This window comes from Coffea arabica, chromosome 10c (genome assembly GCF_036785885.1).
Source record: "Coffea arabica cultivar ET-39 chromosome 10c, Coffea Arabica ET-39 HiFi, whole genome shotgun sequence".
Classification (NCBI taxonomy): Eukaryota; Viridiplantae; Streptophyta; class Magnoliopsida; order Gentianales; family Rubiaceae; genus Coffea; species Coffea arabica.
In genome coordinates this window covers 3150458-3166641 of record NC_092329.1, presented here as the reverse complement: position 1 = coordinate 3166641, position 16184 = coordinate 3150458, and the positions used below count along the sequence as shown (strand labels likewise).

At 37.1% G+C, this 16184-nt stretch overlaps 1 protein-coding gene across 1 annotated transcript; it reads right to left on the bottom strand.

Moving 5' to 3' along the window:
• Positions 1-9160: 9160 nt before the first annotated feature.
• LOC113713657 (coatomer subunit alpha-1-like) lies at positions 9161-15745 on the bottom strand. The gene is made up of 4 exons (XM_072069405.1): positions 15325-15745; positions 13935-14429; positions 9951-12960; positions 9161-9567 (listed from the first exon to the last, which is right to left on the bottom strand). Exons 1-3 carry the CDS (start codon positions 15530-15532, stop codon positions 10010-10012), a joined length of 3654 nt encoding a protein of 1217 aa, XP_071925506.1. The 5' UTR covers positions 15533-15745; the 3' UTR covers positions 9161-9567; positions 9951-10009.
• Between the last annotated feature and the right edge of the window lie 439 nt (positions 15746-16184).

The window sequence follows — 16184 nt, the reverse complement described above, 5'->3', positions numbered from 1 at the left end:
TATTTAAAAACTAATTTCTAACTAATACAAAAAAAATCAAATTAACCTTACTCAAATACATCACCCTAATCAATTATATTGATTATGATCCGGGTCCAATTATATTGATTACTCAAATACATCATCCTAATCAAATTATATTAATAAATATATATTTTAAATTATTAATCCATCTATATCCGGATCCGGGTCAAATACGGGTCGGAATACTATATTCCATATCCGACCCGTTTTTTGTTTGACAAAACGGGTCCGGATCCGGATCCGGGTAATGGAATTAAATCCCTACCCATACTCGGATAAATTTGACGGATCCAATCCGGACCCTAGTCTAGACCCGAACCGTTGACAGCCCTAGCTTTACTCTCATTCCCTCTTATTCTTCTTCTTCTTCTTCTTTTTTTCCAACCCTTTTATGTGAAATTGGTGCGTGACGTATCAATCTGCCCATGCATTATCCTCAGGTTGTGAGTCTCTAACCAAATCATAGAGAATGAACATGGATGGAATCATTAAGACCGGTTGAGAAAATTTCTCTTATTTTCCATTGAGTTATATCACAAAATTTCTTCTACAAATTTGATCATTATAGCGTAGATCAAAATCCCATTAGAATGCTGAAACAAAGAGTATATTATGAACTGAAATCATCACGTCAAGTTATAATTCTTTCGTATGGTAAAGGTGTCTATGTGTGCTACTTGCTATTTTGTGTTAGCGTTGGCGTTATTCCTTAGAAAACCAAAAGAAATTTGCTACTTGTTCTTGAGCCTACTCAAAAACAATAAATAACGAAGAAGAAAGAATATGTATGTACTATGTACGTGTGTGTGTGTATATATATATATATGTATATAAACATAACACAATGGAATCCAAACAATTTCAAATAGTAGCAATTTACTTTTGTGAAATAAAATTGGAAATCCAAATTATACAATTGGTCAGATCTGATGATTTGTGATTCACATTATATATTTATATATATATATATATATATATATTTTTTGTAACTCTGTTAAATTCAATAATTTTTCAAATCAGACATATTTTATGTATCATGCATTAAATAAACCGTGTTGGATGATTTCTAACTAGTTTTTTACTCATACTATTCGTTTTGTTTTATAAAAAAATAATAATAATAAAACACACATACATAAAGAAATAATTATTGAGATAATTATGTTGTCTAGACTTTCTCTATCTCGTTATTTCATTCATTCTGCTCCCCATCATTAGTCAAAATTGTCGGGATAACGTTGTCAATAACTTTTTCAAGCTGAGTTAACTTATTAACATCTGTTCGATAAGACAACTTAGAAGTTGCCAAGGACCAACCTTGAACTTGAACTCCGACTTGGCTTAGTGCTAATAGTATAGCCTTGTGACTGGCTCTATAATCTATATATATACGTATATATATATATATATATATATATGTAATCTGTCACGGGCGCCATCCTCATAATTATCAGAATGGAAGAAATTATTTCTCTTTTGTCAGCTTTAACAAACACGTGACATCCCCTAATTAGTGGCCATATTTAGATTTAATTTTTCAATAATATATACGAGACCGACGACGGCCCAAATCCAGCCGTAGCTTGCCCCCGAGGTCTTTGACGAAAATCAGAAATCAGTTTAGAAGAAATCATCAAGAATCAGTGGCCGCATCGGATCAATTTTCAATACTAATCTAGGCTAACCAAAACGTGAAAAGCACTAATTAGTTGCCATAATTCAATGATGAGCGTTTGTTTAGTAGCAGTAGTAAATAGCGATTCAAATTGGATATTTATATTTTTAGGGGCCCGAGGTTCTTCTTTTCACTATTTGACCCTCTGCCCTCTCTCATGGATACAAATATCTGCCTGCGACCCACATTATTATTATTATATTTCTGACCAATTATTCTTAGGGAAACCTTTTGCATGATAGATAGCGCGCGACTTGACAATAGTCATCGATTCTTCTTTCCCCAGAATATATATATATATATATATATATATGTATATTTATGTAGTCATCGATTCTTGTGGCTGCCTTCATTTTTTTTTTTAAACGAACTTTCTTTCTTTTTGTCCTTTTTTGTGGTGGAAGAAAGCTTCTGAAAGCGTTTATTCCACGGGTAATTAATTCATTCATGCTCTCATTTCAGTAGATCAATATACCCCCCTTTCAAAAAGTTCAGTATTGTTTGTTGACTGTCATTTTCTGCCGGAAAATTGCGTCGTTTTCCGTGATCACATTTTTCTATTACTTTTTCTCCTCACATACATCAAATCACTACAGTAATTTTTTCATAAAAAATCATGAAAAATGCAATCCAAACGGGGTTTCATGATTTTTCATAGAAAAATTACTATAGCGATTTGATGTATGTGAGGAAAAAAGGTTAATTCTGGGATTAGGTTTATAAAACAACAAAAGTCTGATTCAGGCTGTTGAAAAAAAAAAAGGAAAAAAGGTGATAGAAAAATGTGTTCACGGAAAATAAAACATTTTTTCGGCGAAAAACAGCAATCCAAACAAGGCCTGCAGGCTCGAATCGAAGTGAGGCAGACTGCTAGGATATGATGATTTATTGATATATCCCATAAAATCTGCCCGTGCCAAAAAAGAACTTTGATTATTACTAGTACTAGTATTGTTGTCTGAAAATCGTAGCCATCTCCTTCCTCTGAGGATTGCAATTTGAGTCCAATTGCTAAATCCCAGAAAATGGGGAATCCCTTTTCCAAGACTTGATGCTACTACTACAACATTCCTTAATCGTGATCATTCGAGAGCCTAACCATAATCATGGTTTGTTTGGATTGCGGTTTATTTGTCAAAATATATTTGCTTACATCATCATTACAATTTCCAACGCACCTTTTTATCTTCCCAATTACCTTTTTATCTCACATACATCACATCACAAAAAGTGCTATAGTAAAAATATCTCTAATAATTCACAATCCAAACAAACTCCTAGTAGTGTATTTTCTTCTTTCTTGAAAAGTAGCAAATAGAAGAAGGGCTTGAAAATCCATTTGGGCACATCACATGTTAGAGAAAGAAAAAAAAAAAAAAGAGCAAGTCATACTATGTCATATGATATGGTAAGGGTCATCCCAGAAAATCTGCTGATCATCATGGATATAAATGAAACTTGATAGAGGAGCAGTAGGCTGCCCGCGGGAGTTGCTCTGTTGTTGTTATGGTTGATGATATAAGATATGCAGTAGTCGAAGTAGTGGCAGTAGACTCAGAGGTAAAATCAAATTTATTGCTAGTTTGAATCAAGTACGTAAAGGAAGAGAAAGAAAGAAGGATTAGAGGGGTGCTGGACTGGCTGATGATGAATGGATATGTGCGAGTCCCAATAATTGTGTCTCTGCCATTCTCGAGCCCTGTGCTCAGCTTTACCCCGGTTGACTCTCCTAATGTTCTGATTCAGAATGAGTCCCGTGTCCCTGTCCGTGTCAATTCAATTATACTCTGTAACAATGTGAGATAACATACCAAAATTTTAGCTACTATTGCGAACTTTCTCTTCAGCCCTGCCCGGCCCCCAGCTCTAGATATTCTTCTTCTCATAACTGCATTTTTACTCTCTCTCGAATTACATATAGATGCCTCCACGTGAATGGGCTGGTGGTTGGCGCCTCCTCCTCGGGACCGTTAGGTCCTGGGGTCGAACCTCCGCAGCAACATCAGTTCGCCGTGCATTTAACGTGTTAGGTCTGGTTGGAGCGCTGGGCCGGGCCGGAGTGGGGATTAATCGGGCCGCCTTTACGGACTTGACCCGGACACCCCACTCCGTCGACAAAAAAAAAAAAAAAAAAAGAATTACATATAGAGAGTTTTTTGTAACGGGAATGTGTGCTTTCCTGGAAATAGTTGTAAAGCAAATCATCAACGAGTCCAATCAAAGTAATCATCTTAATACTACATCCCGAGGACTAAGAAGTAATAAATTCATTGTTATGAAAATAGAGAGACCTAGATCTAGGAGATCAATTTCGAATCTTGAAGGATAAGTATTAGTAACATCTATATCCCTAGGTATTTTTTTAATAGGATTACAAAGTAATACCGCCACATTAGTTGGAGTAATACGTATAGACTACGATGTGCACCGAATTTAAGTCAATTAACTCAAATACATGACAACAATAATCCCACAAATTAATTCGCATATAATCCCTAATAAAAACTTCCTCCAACTCTCCCATGAAAGAAAGATTTTATAAACAAGTTTTTCTGATCCTTCTCCTCTCTCTATTTTTTTTTTTCATTTGTGTGAATAAATTCTCTTTTAAGATTTTCTAGTTAAAGTATCTTTTCTCTAAAAGTTGCTTAATGAGATTTTTTTTTGGCTCTTCTATACTTTTCTAGTACAAGCTTTTTTTTCTCCTAGGGATTACCGGTGGGAGTTTTAGGTAATTTTTTCATATTTTTTATATTAGATCTGAGTTTTTTAATTTTTGATTGTTAGATCTGAAATTTTTAAAATTTATTTGACAGATCTCACCATAATATCAAGATTTATAGTAGTTAATCAGCAAATCTGACAATTGGAAGCATGCATAGATGTTCATGTGGCTACAATTATTTTATCTTATTTTTAAAAATATTTTTTGAAACTTCACAATATAATTTTTATCTATTATTTAGATCTGTAGTATCAATTTTTTAGATTTGATCTTTCATATCAATGATAATTTCTGTCATTAGTGCAAATTTTAATGAAAGTATAATAATATTTTATAAAAAAAACTCACATATAATGGCAAAATAAACTCATATATAGTTGAAATCGAATTCAATACCTCTGATTTATAGGACGTCCTTCGTTATTTAATTTATATATATAGTACTTTTGATGTTTCAATTGCATTTTATTATGTACAAACACACACACACACACACATATAAGAGACACATACCCGGACATAGTTTTAATTTTCTAGTGTATTGATTGAGTGTGTTTAGATAGAAGATTATTTGAAATATTATTTGCAATAATTATTGTAATTCTTTTTTGTGATATAATATATTTGAGATAAAAAGATTGTTGAAAAAATAAAAAGTTGATTGAGAAGCATAATTATGATGTAAGCAAACTAATATTTGAAAAAAATATTACTATCCAAACACACTGAAATATGCTAGTAACTCTTCCCGGAGGGAATTTAGTGAAAAAAAAAAAAGGGGGATAGGAAGGGAAGGGGCTGGTTATGGTGGCTATTCTTCATTAGTCATTACCTTGAAGAAAAAGTTTCAGTAAACCAAAAAAGGATTTCACCCTCCCATTTTGATCATGTAGAATTCGGGACAAGGAAGCTTCCGTCTAGCGTTTCGAGACTAGCGGAATTGTTCTTTAGCGGATACATAGATGTGACTTGAAGACCTGGGAGGCTGGTTTTATGATTGCAAGAAACGTAAAATATATATATATATATATATATATATATATATATATATATATATATATGTATATATATTATTATTGTTGTGATCCCAACTAGAGCTCATTATTCAACATGATATAATACCCATTAGAGCTCGCTAATCAATATGGGATTAAGAAATGTTGCATGGAAGCTTGTCGAAATCCAAGTTTTAGCTTTTCGCAGAGCGTAACATCCATTTGAAGCTAAAACGCTTGGCTATCAAATTTTTTTTTTCTTTGAATTCTACGGATTCAAATATCGTAATTAATTGAGTACCTACTTTAATCTCTTACTATTGGGTTGAGCTTCAATTTAATGAGTTCTATTCTACTAGCGATCAAATAGAGAACGACATTGACACTAGGCTTTTGGCCTGGTGGTCACCATTAACTTGGTGGTGTGGGAGGTCAAGAGTTCAACATTTGTCTCCCATCAACTTTAATTGGCCTTTTTTCATGGAATCTATACTCACATCGAGTTCTCCTTCCTAGATTAGGTTAGATTAGATTATAGAAATTCTACCGTTGCGAAAAAACAAAATAGAGAACGACATTTCGCTACCAAAAAATAAAACAAAAATGGGGAAAAGGAAACTCTCAATTGCTTCACTCCAGCCATCCACTTTTGAATTTTATTGCTGGAAAGCTGATTACAAAAGTTGTAATCCGCAAAATAATTAAAAAGTTCCATTAAATGGAAGCCACATTATTATTTGTTCAAAAATGTACCAGACTGTCTGAGATAAATAACACATGGATGCCAGTGCAATATGTACCTAGCTACCCTATACAACGTACCCTTTTTTTTTTTTTTTGGGATATAAATCTACCTAGTACTCAGCTATCAAGAACTAAGAGATGGTAATTTCTGCTGTACTTCTTTTCTGTTGTTCCATGGATGTATTATGGATGTATGGAGTCACCATCACTCATTATTAACTCAGGGATAATTAACCCCTCCATCAATCAATTGATGTCAACTGGCATCTCATTCTTATCGATCCATCCAGAATTGGGTGGATGTTGAAGAATTCTTTAATTTTCTTTAAATATACTCGATGATCAGCTTTACTCAAGTTGAATTTGAAATCTTATAGATTTTCTTTGTTGGGGAACATCTAATTATCCGAATGTATTTTGATGGATGCTTTCTTCATTCTACTAGTAGAAATAGAACCCATATATGGAAAGTCCATTCACAGGGCAGGATTGTACGGATGGATGGACCTAGTTTTTTTTTTTTTTTTTTTCAAAATTACTGGTAGTATTAAATTAACAACTCGAATCGAACTCGAGAAAGGCCGAAAGGAGGAACGAGGAAGGCCGAAAGATATGGTCCTGAGCCTAGTCATACAAAAGGGTGGGTCCGCGGCAAGTTGGTGGGGTCCTCCTGACCCCCCATGTGCTGGACATAATGATAAAATCTAACTAATAAAATAAAGGGGGGGCAAAACTTAATTCCAATAATTAGCGAGAGCTGTAGTAAAAGTAGTAGTAGCATATGGATGTTTTAGGTGATGATTTTTAGAGCGGGATGTAGGTTTCTCTTTAAGCTTATGATTATTATTGGCTTGTTTGGCCGTTATGGGTCGGTCATTATTTGGTGTAGGAAACCGAAAGAATCACCAGTTGCCTCCAAAATTCACATGTCTACCACCAACTTTTGAGTTTTCACAACCCTACCTATGTTAATTTTTTTTTTTTGTCAAAATCCCTACCTATGTTAATCGAAACCTCAAATTGGCTCGCTACCTGCCTGGCTCTCTGTGATCTGTACAAATACTAGTAGGAGTACATCATATGCAGATCTTGCATATATCCTACGCCTGTTATGTATTGTATGACCATAATATATTTTTGGTAAAGAAATTTAGCTTAAAATACACGAGCGAATTTAAAATTCATGTCATATATACATATATATATATTTGATATTCAAATTCAAATTAAAATGTTGTAACGTCTATTTAGATCCATAAGCATATGCACTAAAAATATAAAGAAAGATTTAATTATACATACATTTATATATACAACAGTATATTCATATTTATGTACTCATGTATAAATGTCTGCATAGCTACTCATGGTAAAAGTTTCCATCTTCTCACGCTGATTGCACTTCATAAGAGTTTTTCCAAGCGATACATGTTATGTCCTATAGGGGGAAGCCTACTCTAGGGGGTGGCCCAACTGAATCGAGGGAACCTGACGGGGACTAAACCACCATCAGATCAGATGGATGTATCACGTACCCGTATAGATTTAGAACAATCCTTATATAGAAACATATTGATGGAAGATAAAATTTGAATTATTGACCTCCTCCCACCCTAAAATTAATGTTGTGGTCAACTCCTCTAGAAAGAGTTGGTTATACATGTTATGTCCTACGATAACCGGTTAAAGGAATTGTCAGAGAGAACCCTCTTCGACCTCAAAGTATATGGATTCGTCTGAAGTATGGTACTGGGGGGCGTGAATACGGGAAATTAATTTTATTGCCTTTAGCAAATATTACGAGGAAATGTGGAACAGGGACTTGACTTACAGACTACCAAATTTAACGTTTTATTTTATGCACCAAGTCAATTACTAGTTGCTGCTTGCAATGAAATTTCACATGCTTTCTTACGTGATTCTGTTACACATGCAAACTGACATGCGTAAAGAAATTTTTTACATAAAATAAGTTGGGTATGAGATAATTTGTTGGGTATAAAGAATGATTTCACTGTCTTAAGATTATTGGTTATCGTGATAATCTATCAACCGGGAAAAAAAGAGAGGGTGTCATTGGCATGCTTTTGTACAGCTAAATACCAGATCCAAGCCCAGCTTAAGCAAATACACCGAAACGAGCCATACCACAAGAGGCCCCACATAAGAGAACTCGTACCCCAAATAAAATGATTTAAATAGGTGGAAGGCCCATTCAGCGTCTGAGCATGTCGAACAGGGGAAAAAAAGGGCCGGAAAAATGGAAACCAAACATGGGCCATTGTCGTCTACGCGCACCGTGTCTGCAGTGGGTTTTACCCTACTGAGATTCTGTGTTCTGCAGCCCAAAGCACAAACCTGTTTCTTCAATCTTTTGGAAATCCAACTTGTTTATTATCATTTGCAATTAACTGATACTAATGTTGCATGGCACCACTACATGACAAAGATTAACGTTGATCAGTCAAATTACAAGCTAGCATCAATATAACTGATACACTAGCAGTTGGGACTTCAGTGCATCAGGAGGTCCATTTGCATCTGCAGTTTGCAATTTCTGTCGCATGATATACAAGTCACTTGCTCATAGACATCAATTACTCCCACGTGACCCATGTAATGCTTGTCTAAATCACTAGTCGTGTAAATTGGGTCGTCTAGTAATCCCCAGCCGTGTAAATTGGTTCGTCTCAAGCTTACAACTTTTAAACGGTTTTGAACACATTCTTCATAGAATAGGGTTGTTTTGGCAGTAATTAAATTTAGTGTAAAACACCAGAATCAGTTCAAAACAAAACGATGGAAAGACCGAAAAAAAAAAAAAGAAAAAAAAAGAAAGAGGGGGGCAATTCCATTTGATTCAACAGAAAGAAACCTCCCCCGCTTGAACTGTTGAAAACTCGAAACTTAGAAGACAATATGAGGAAGAACCCTCGCAAGCCAACAACAATTAAATAGGTACCATTAATCAAATTCAAACCAAGACAGACGCCAAGGTAACTACCAATTGCTCTTACTGCAGTAAATTCCCTTCAGAGAGTTCTAAATACTGAATCCCATTAAGATATCATTGAGTTCAGTAGATATAGCAAAAAGAATGAAAACTTGTACAGAAGGATAGAACTATGGGTAAGAAGGGGAAAAAAACTAGTCAAATACGGAGTAATACAAAAAGATAGTATCAAATTCCATTACATTATTCATAGCCAGCCACACCGCAGAAAGGGCAAAAGAAACAAAATCAGACCGGCCAATAGAGTAGGGCTCCCTGACCTTGTTTGATGGAGAGACGACATCATTCAACAAAACAAAACAGAGGTTCTAAATAGCTCTCTTCCAGCTTTCCCTACAAAGTCTCTGGATGAAACCCTTCCTTCACAGCAACAGTGAGAAAAAATATTTATCTGCCACATACAAAGCAATTGCAACATAAATATCCACACCGCCCACCAAAGAAAAAAAAAAGAAGAATAAGACGGATATGGAAAAAGAGAATATTCCAAGAATTCGCTACAATGTTAGATGGATAATTACCTCAATTCTTCATTTATATTTGGAAAGTTAATCAGCAAGTGCAGAATTATGAGATGGATGAATAAAAGGGGAAAGACATGAGACGTTTTTTGAGCGAGAGGGATTAGTAAAGAAAAACTCCAGGTAATGTGAGCAAACATCAGTTTCATTTTTTGGCATTTGGTAAAGCTACAGGCAAATTAAAAAATGGGGGATGTAGGAAACCAATTGCAGAAATAAAGTAAGTATAGTGTGGGTAAAGTAATATTCCTACCTTTATGTTTCTAACGACACAGCCTGTTGGGATGAACTAAATATTGAAAGGAATTGTAATCATCGCATTTGTGAAGGAGAGCAAAGAAGGCCAGATGCATCAGCTCCAACAACAGCAAGATCACACACAGTACATAATTGCCCCTGCTGTGATGGAACAAAATGGGTACCACAATAAGGGCAGATGACATCCTTCTGTCCACGGTATATGGGAACATACGTGGCTCCACAGGTCACAAAGGGGTTTCTGAAGTCATAATTCAGCTGAGAAACATCTTTCATGTTTCTCTCCGCAGCCTGAAGAACTTGACGAGCATTCCTGGCCTGGTTTTCATTTGTTGGATTGGTGTCCAAGAGGCGCCTAGCAAAGTTTGCTGCAGTGCTGAGGTTGCCAGCCTTGTAGCAAACAAGCATGGCATTCAATAGGGCAAGTCTAGAATGGGGGAGCTGCAGATTGCAATGAGTGAAGTAGGCAGCTAGCTCCTGCTGACGAACAGGATCCTCCTTCAATTCCCTCCTTTTTAGCTCCATTTGCAAACCTAGAACATACTCCTTTGCAATAACAATCAATTCCTTAACTTCATCCACTTCTCTCCGAGTCTCAACTACAATAAGGGGAATTGTAAGCAGAATAGACCGAAATAGTTTCAGTGCTTCAGTGAACTTTCCAGAAGTTGTGGCCTTGTAGCCAGCCTTCAGTTTCTCATCCAGCTGAGAAAAGTTGAACACAAGGGCAGGTGGACCCCGCACATTAGGACTTGCTGCCTCGCTCCAACCCCGTTCAACTGCAACAGTAATCACTGGTGCAGAGGAGAAGGCACGCAGATAAGTATGACTGCCTGACTGAAGATCAATAAACAACGGCTTCAAAGGAGAAAAATTTCTTATTCCTAATTGTCGGCTCAGTAATCGCATTGCAGTGTCAAAATTCCCAGCAGCAGCATGTTCTGCGGCAATGGATGATTTCTGAACCCAAATCTGGCTAACAGGCATTCCATTAGTTGGTGTTATGAATACAGATGAACGTGTATTTGAAGCAGTCTTAGGCGTATCAGCATCAGGTGGCAGATCCAGATCCTCAAGATCCCATCCTCCCTCCTCATTGTCTTCCTGCACTTCATCTTCATCCAAGACCATACTGATGTCACCATTCTGGATGTTTTCAACTTCACCAATATCCAAAGCCTCGCCCCAATCAGCATCTGCGGCATCTTCATAGTCCTCTTGTGTACCCTTCCCAGCATTATCAAGACCACCCTCAAAGATCCCTCTCGTGACCATCAACAAGGGCCAATCTCCACCACATAATACAGGTTTTGGGGGAATCAAGAGTGAAGCAGATTTCCCCTTGGGCAAAGTTGGAACGTTATCTCCCAGATCTGCAGCGAGACGCTCAGCAACATCATGAAGCCCATGGACTGAGGCTGTGATGTATGCGAGGGGCAAATGACCAGCATTCTCCAAAATCTTGACACGTTCTTGGATATCACCCAGGTACAAAGCATCATGGAACTGGCCCATAACATCATTCTTAACTTCAGCAATTTTCATCATTTTGGACAACTTTTCCAAATTCCCCGTTGTCAAATAAAGGAATGACAGCCTCTCGAAGTTCTTCGTCCTCTGATATGCATATTCAACTATGCCAGCATTACCCTGACGAAGGGCCTCCACCCCTAGCCTGTACCAGTGATCTTTCTCATCAATCTCTTTAGCAGATGCAACTGCTATCTGGATGTTTCCACTTTCGAGAGCCAAGTTGAATCGAGTTCGCTCATCCTTTACAAAATGCAGAGCAACTTCTGGAAATCCCTTCTGCTGCAAATAAGCAATCATGGCTTGCCCACAGAGTTCTGAGTTCCTAATCATACTCATGACCTGGTCATATCTCTTCCTTAGCAGAGACAGCTTAAAAATGTACTCGGTTGAATCAATAATAATAGGACGATTTTTGCCTTCTCGATCCAGGCAAAAGATTGTATTGCCATATATTTTAGTGATGTATATCGGGACATCCAGGGTTTTAATAATTCCACTGTCCCCATTAGGAAGGCAATACTTGATGTGCGTCAGTGTTGTGTATATGAAAACACCATTATCATCCCAAGCTCCACTCTTGACACGGATTGTCTCGTGAAGAGTACACCGATGAACAAGTTTCTTATCAGCTATGACTATCGAGTGCTTGCTGAGCAAAGCAACGCTTTCCATGTCCTGTGACCAGACTACATACCTGATGAAAGAAGTCTGAAGTTCCCCAAGTACCAAGCGCTGTTGGAGGTCAAAAATGACAACTCGGTCCTCTGCCCTACACAGCAAGTTTCCTGTGCCTGCATAAAAAATTGCATCTGTAGCAATAGGAAGAGGACTCTTCTTGACAGTATCATTCTTAAGATTCTTGACTGCCACTTGGTTGCTGCTCTTCTCAAGCACAGCAAATCTATTTCGAGCAACGAAAACTGCTGAACCTCCAATACCTCTTTTGGCCTCTTGAACAGTTTCACCTCTACCATAGTTGTCTTTCGGTACAATATAGAGCTCATAAGAACCTCCATCCATGTCTGAACATATTAAAGCAGCATTTTCAGTAGGGCTGTAGGAAAGAGTGCGGGGGCCTTGATTTAAGCTGTTAGAACCAGGCCTCCTAATTGGTATCAACTGAGTATCTTTCTGAGTTGAGCACTCAAAAATGCGCAGGAAGCGATCTTTCACATAAAGCAGAGAATCACCACTCACAGAAAATGCAGGGCGTTCCCTCTCCAGTTTGAATACAATCATGCCACTGTCATGACCGGCAGCTAGAAGATTCATCTCAGGGTGAGCCGCAAGGATCCAGAATCGGTCATGTTCCCTTCTGAAAGTCTGAAGACCTGTTCTCTTTGTAGCATCCCACACTCGTATGCTCTTATCTTCTGAATTTGAGACAATAATGTCCTGTCTTGCATGGAATAGAACACATGACACATTGTTCATATGCCCTCTCAATGTGTCAACTTCCCAAGCTTTTGTGTCTGCAGAAAAATAATTGAGAATCTCATAATAATTAGGGCTTTTACTTCCAAGATGAAGAGAAATAATTAAAAAAGTAACAGCAGAAATGCTGGAAACGAAATTTTCAGCTAGGTGGTCACATTTCTATGTTTTTTTTTTTTGTGGTGGGGGGGTGGTTGGGGAAGAAACTATACTTTAAAAAGACCATTGATCTTGCACTGGGCCAGTTTTCTACAGCACAAAAGCAAATGCAACACAAAATTAATTTCCTCAACATTTTTATTTCTACAAAATAAACAAAATAAGTGCATGAAGGGGAAGCATTTAATGAGTAGAATAATAAGGGACCTAGTCAGGTGTGAGACAATGTATCCAACATATTGAAAGAAGACCGTCCTTTGGAAACCCATTTGAAAAGAATCAAAATATTAAAAAAAAAGGACTATGCAGCAACCTTTTGAAAGTCAAACAAAGAAAAACTGAAGTCACCTCCACATAAACCTAATTATTAAAAAGATTATGCCCACCCACAGGAATTAGAAAAAGTATGCCCACCCACAGGAATTAGAAAAAGAATGCTGCTACCGCAGGTTCTGGTGAATATGCCATTAGCTTACATAACATCTAAACACTTCTTTATTTATTGTAAATTTGATAGAGACCGCCTGCACAACTTAAAAGGCTTATCAAGAGTAGTAAACTAAATTTTCACGCAATAAAGCTTCTAAAACAGTTCAGTAGCATGCCATAGTTTCTTGAATAGAAGGAAAATACTAAAAGGACAAAAAAAGACTGGGATATTCAATTTGTGTAGTCTAAAAACTAGCAATCTGCAACACTTGTAACCCACGTATGTACAAAATATGATTTTTAAACCTAAAAATGTACACTAACTACAACACCAAGAAACTAGAAATAGAGAAAAAAAAAGTTTTCAGTCTAAGCGACAAGAAAATTCTAATTTGGGGGGCCAGGGGGAAGAATAGTTTCATACCATTCATTCGCCAGATTTTAACTTGGCGATCATCAGCACCAGAGACAATCAAAGGGAGAGTGGGATGGAATGAAGCCCAGTTCACTCCTCGATCATGACCCTCTAGGACATACTTTACAACTGCATCGACACCACCGAAGAAATCGGTGTTCATCTGACTCAATCTGAGGATGTCATCAGCAGGGGACACTGTTTTCTTCCTCAGGGCACCAATATCCCACACTCGAACGGTCTGATCCAAAGAAGCAGACACAACTAAGTCCTCCTTGGGATGGAATGAGGCACACATCACATAGTGGTTGTGCCCAGTCAAGACAGAGATACAAGTTCGAGACTGCCAGTTCCATATTCTGATTGTTTGATCATCACTTGCACTAACAATCCATGGATACTCGTGGTGAAATTGAACAGTACGAATGTAATCAAGATGCCCAAGCAGGGTAAACAAACACCTATGCAGCTTGTAATTCCAAACCTTGATCTTATAATCATCTCCTGAAAAAAAAAAAAAGGTTCTGTATCATGATTCCTGACAATGGGAAAACAACATGGAAGGGAGGATAACCTCCTTTACTGAGGAGGATATCAAGCTTCCACCCTCATCAAGTTTCCACAACAGAAAAAGTTCATTAGCTCAAAGGCCTGCTGAAAACCAAAAGCAGATGTTCAATATGTATTGGAGCTTGGGGATTTGGATCCACCTCTTTTGGAAAGTCCAACAGTAGAACCAGAATAGCACAACAGATCCAATCTTTGCTTTCTAAACTGTCCCACCAGATGACCACTAACCCAAAAGGAAAAAATCACTTATTTACAAGGGAAAACAACAAATTGCAACCAACATATGTCAATCCCCCTAATGCTGATGCATAGGGTTGAATACTTTAACAATGAGAGACAAACAACTCATTCAATCCAGCTCCCTAATCCAAATTTTTACAAGTCCAAATAAACAAACTGAAATCATGTAAAAAGTGGCACACATCGCAACTATCCCATCAGATCGCTACTAATTAGAAAGGAAATAATATAGCTTATTCACAACAGAAAACAACAAAATGCAACCGACATATCCAATTCCCCTAATGCTGATGCACACAGTTGAAATCATAATCCATTAAAATTGAAAGACAACCCACATTTAAATCCATCTCCCTAATCTACATTAGTACAAGGCTAAATAAACAAACTGCAATCACGTAACGAATAGAACAAATCAAACATTTACCGCTCAAAAACAAAAACTCCCGAATCATAAATCGTAAATTCCAAACTAAGTAAGAGCTGATTCGTCAATTAGATCCAAGTACAAACTAAAATTAACCAAACATAGATCATATTTCGATCCCCAAATACTCAATTAAAATACAAATGGGAATAAAACCAATACCTCCGGAGACAAAGAGAGGTTGAGATTTATGGAAATGGACGCCACGCACGGGGCCATCGTGCTCGTCAAACCGATCGATGAGAGTGCCCATACGATAGTCCCATAGCTGGATCACACCACTATGAAGACTGGCCAAGATCCATGGTCGCTTGCTATGAAAGCTCAACCCCTTCACTCGATTACTCTTGGTTTCGAACTTGGTTAACATTTTCTCTTCACCTTAATTGCCCCAAAACTAACTCCTGGAAGGGGGAAAGCAGTGAGATCAGTGAAAATTTGCTGCGAAATTCGGGTGGGAAACCCTAATTGGATTTAGAAGTGAAGGAGATCTGATTGATTTAATGGGTCAGATCTGAAACGAATTGAATTGCTGAGGCTTTAAAATTGGGGATCAGATTTATTTATATCGGGTGGGGGTACTGGGGAGTGTGGAGCATAGCGTAGAAAGGAGAAAAGATTGCTAATTTGCTATTTGTCTAGTGACGAGGCTTTGAGAGACTTTTACGAGTAAAAAGCTTCAGGAGGCCTAAACTATTGTCATTGTCTATTTTGACCCTTTATCTATATCTTATTTTTAATTGGCCCTTAAATAATTAAAACAGCACACTTTAAGAACTTTCGATGACTTTAAATAAAAATTGGGCCGAATTTAAAGAATATTTTTGTTCATTTAAAATTGAAGCTTCGAGACTAGCATCAAAAATCCCTAAAAAGAGATAACTCTTTAATTTTTTTAAGCATACCATTAGATTTTTCTTCACAAATTTTATGAAAAAATCGAGTTTTAACCATAAGATTTGTTGGTCTCGATGCTTCAACTATGAATGGACAAAGCTGCCCTTTAAATCTGGCCAGATTTA

Coding starts and splice junctions, on each gene's coding strand:
- LOC113713657 (XM_072069405.1), bottom strand. CDS start 15,532: ATGTTAACCAAGTTCGAAACCAAGAGTAATCGAGTGAAGGGGTTGAGC. Junction 14,430..15,324: donor ACCTCTCTTTGTCTCCGGAG/GTATTGGTTTTA, acceptor TTTTTTTTTCAG/GAGATGATTATAAGATCAAG. Junction 12,961..13,934: donor TAAAATCTGGCGAATGAATG/GTATGAAACTAT, acceptor ATTTTTCTGCAG/ACACAAAAGCTTGGGAAGTT.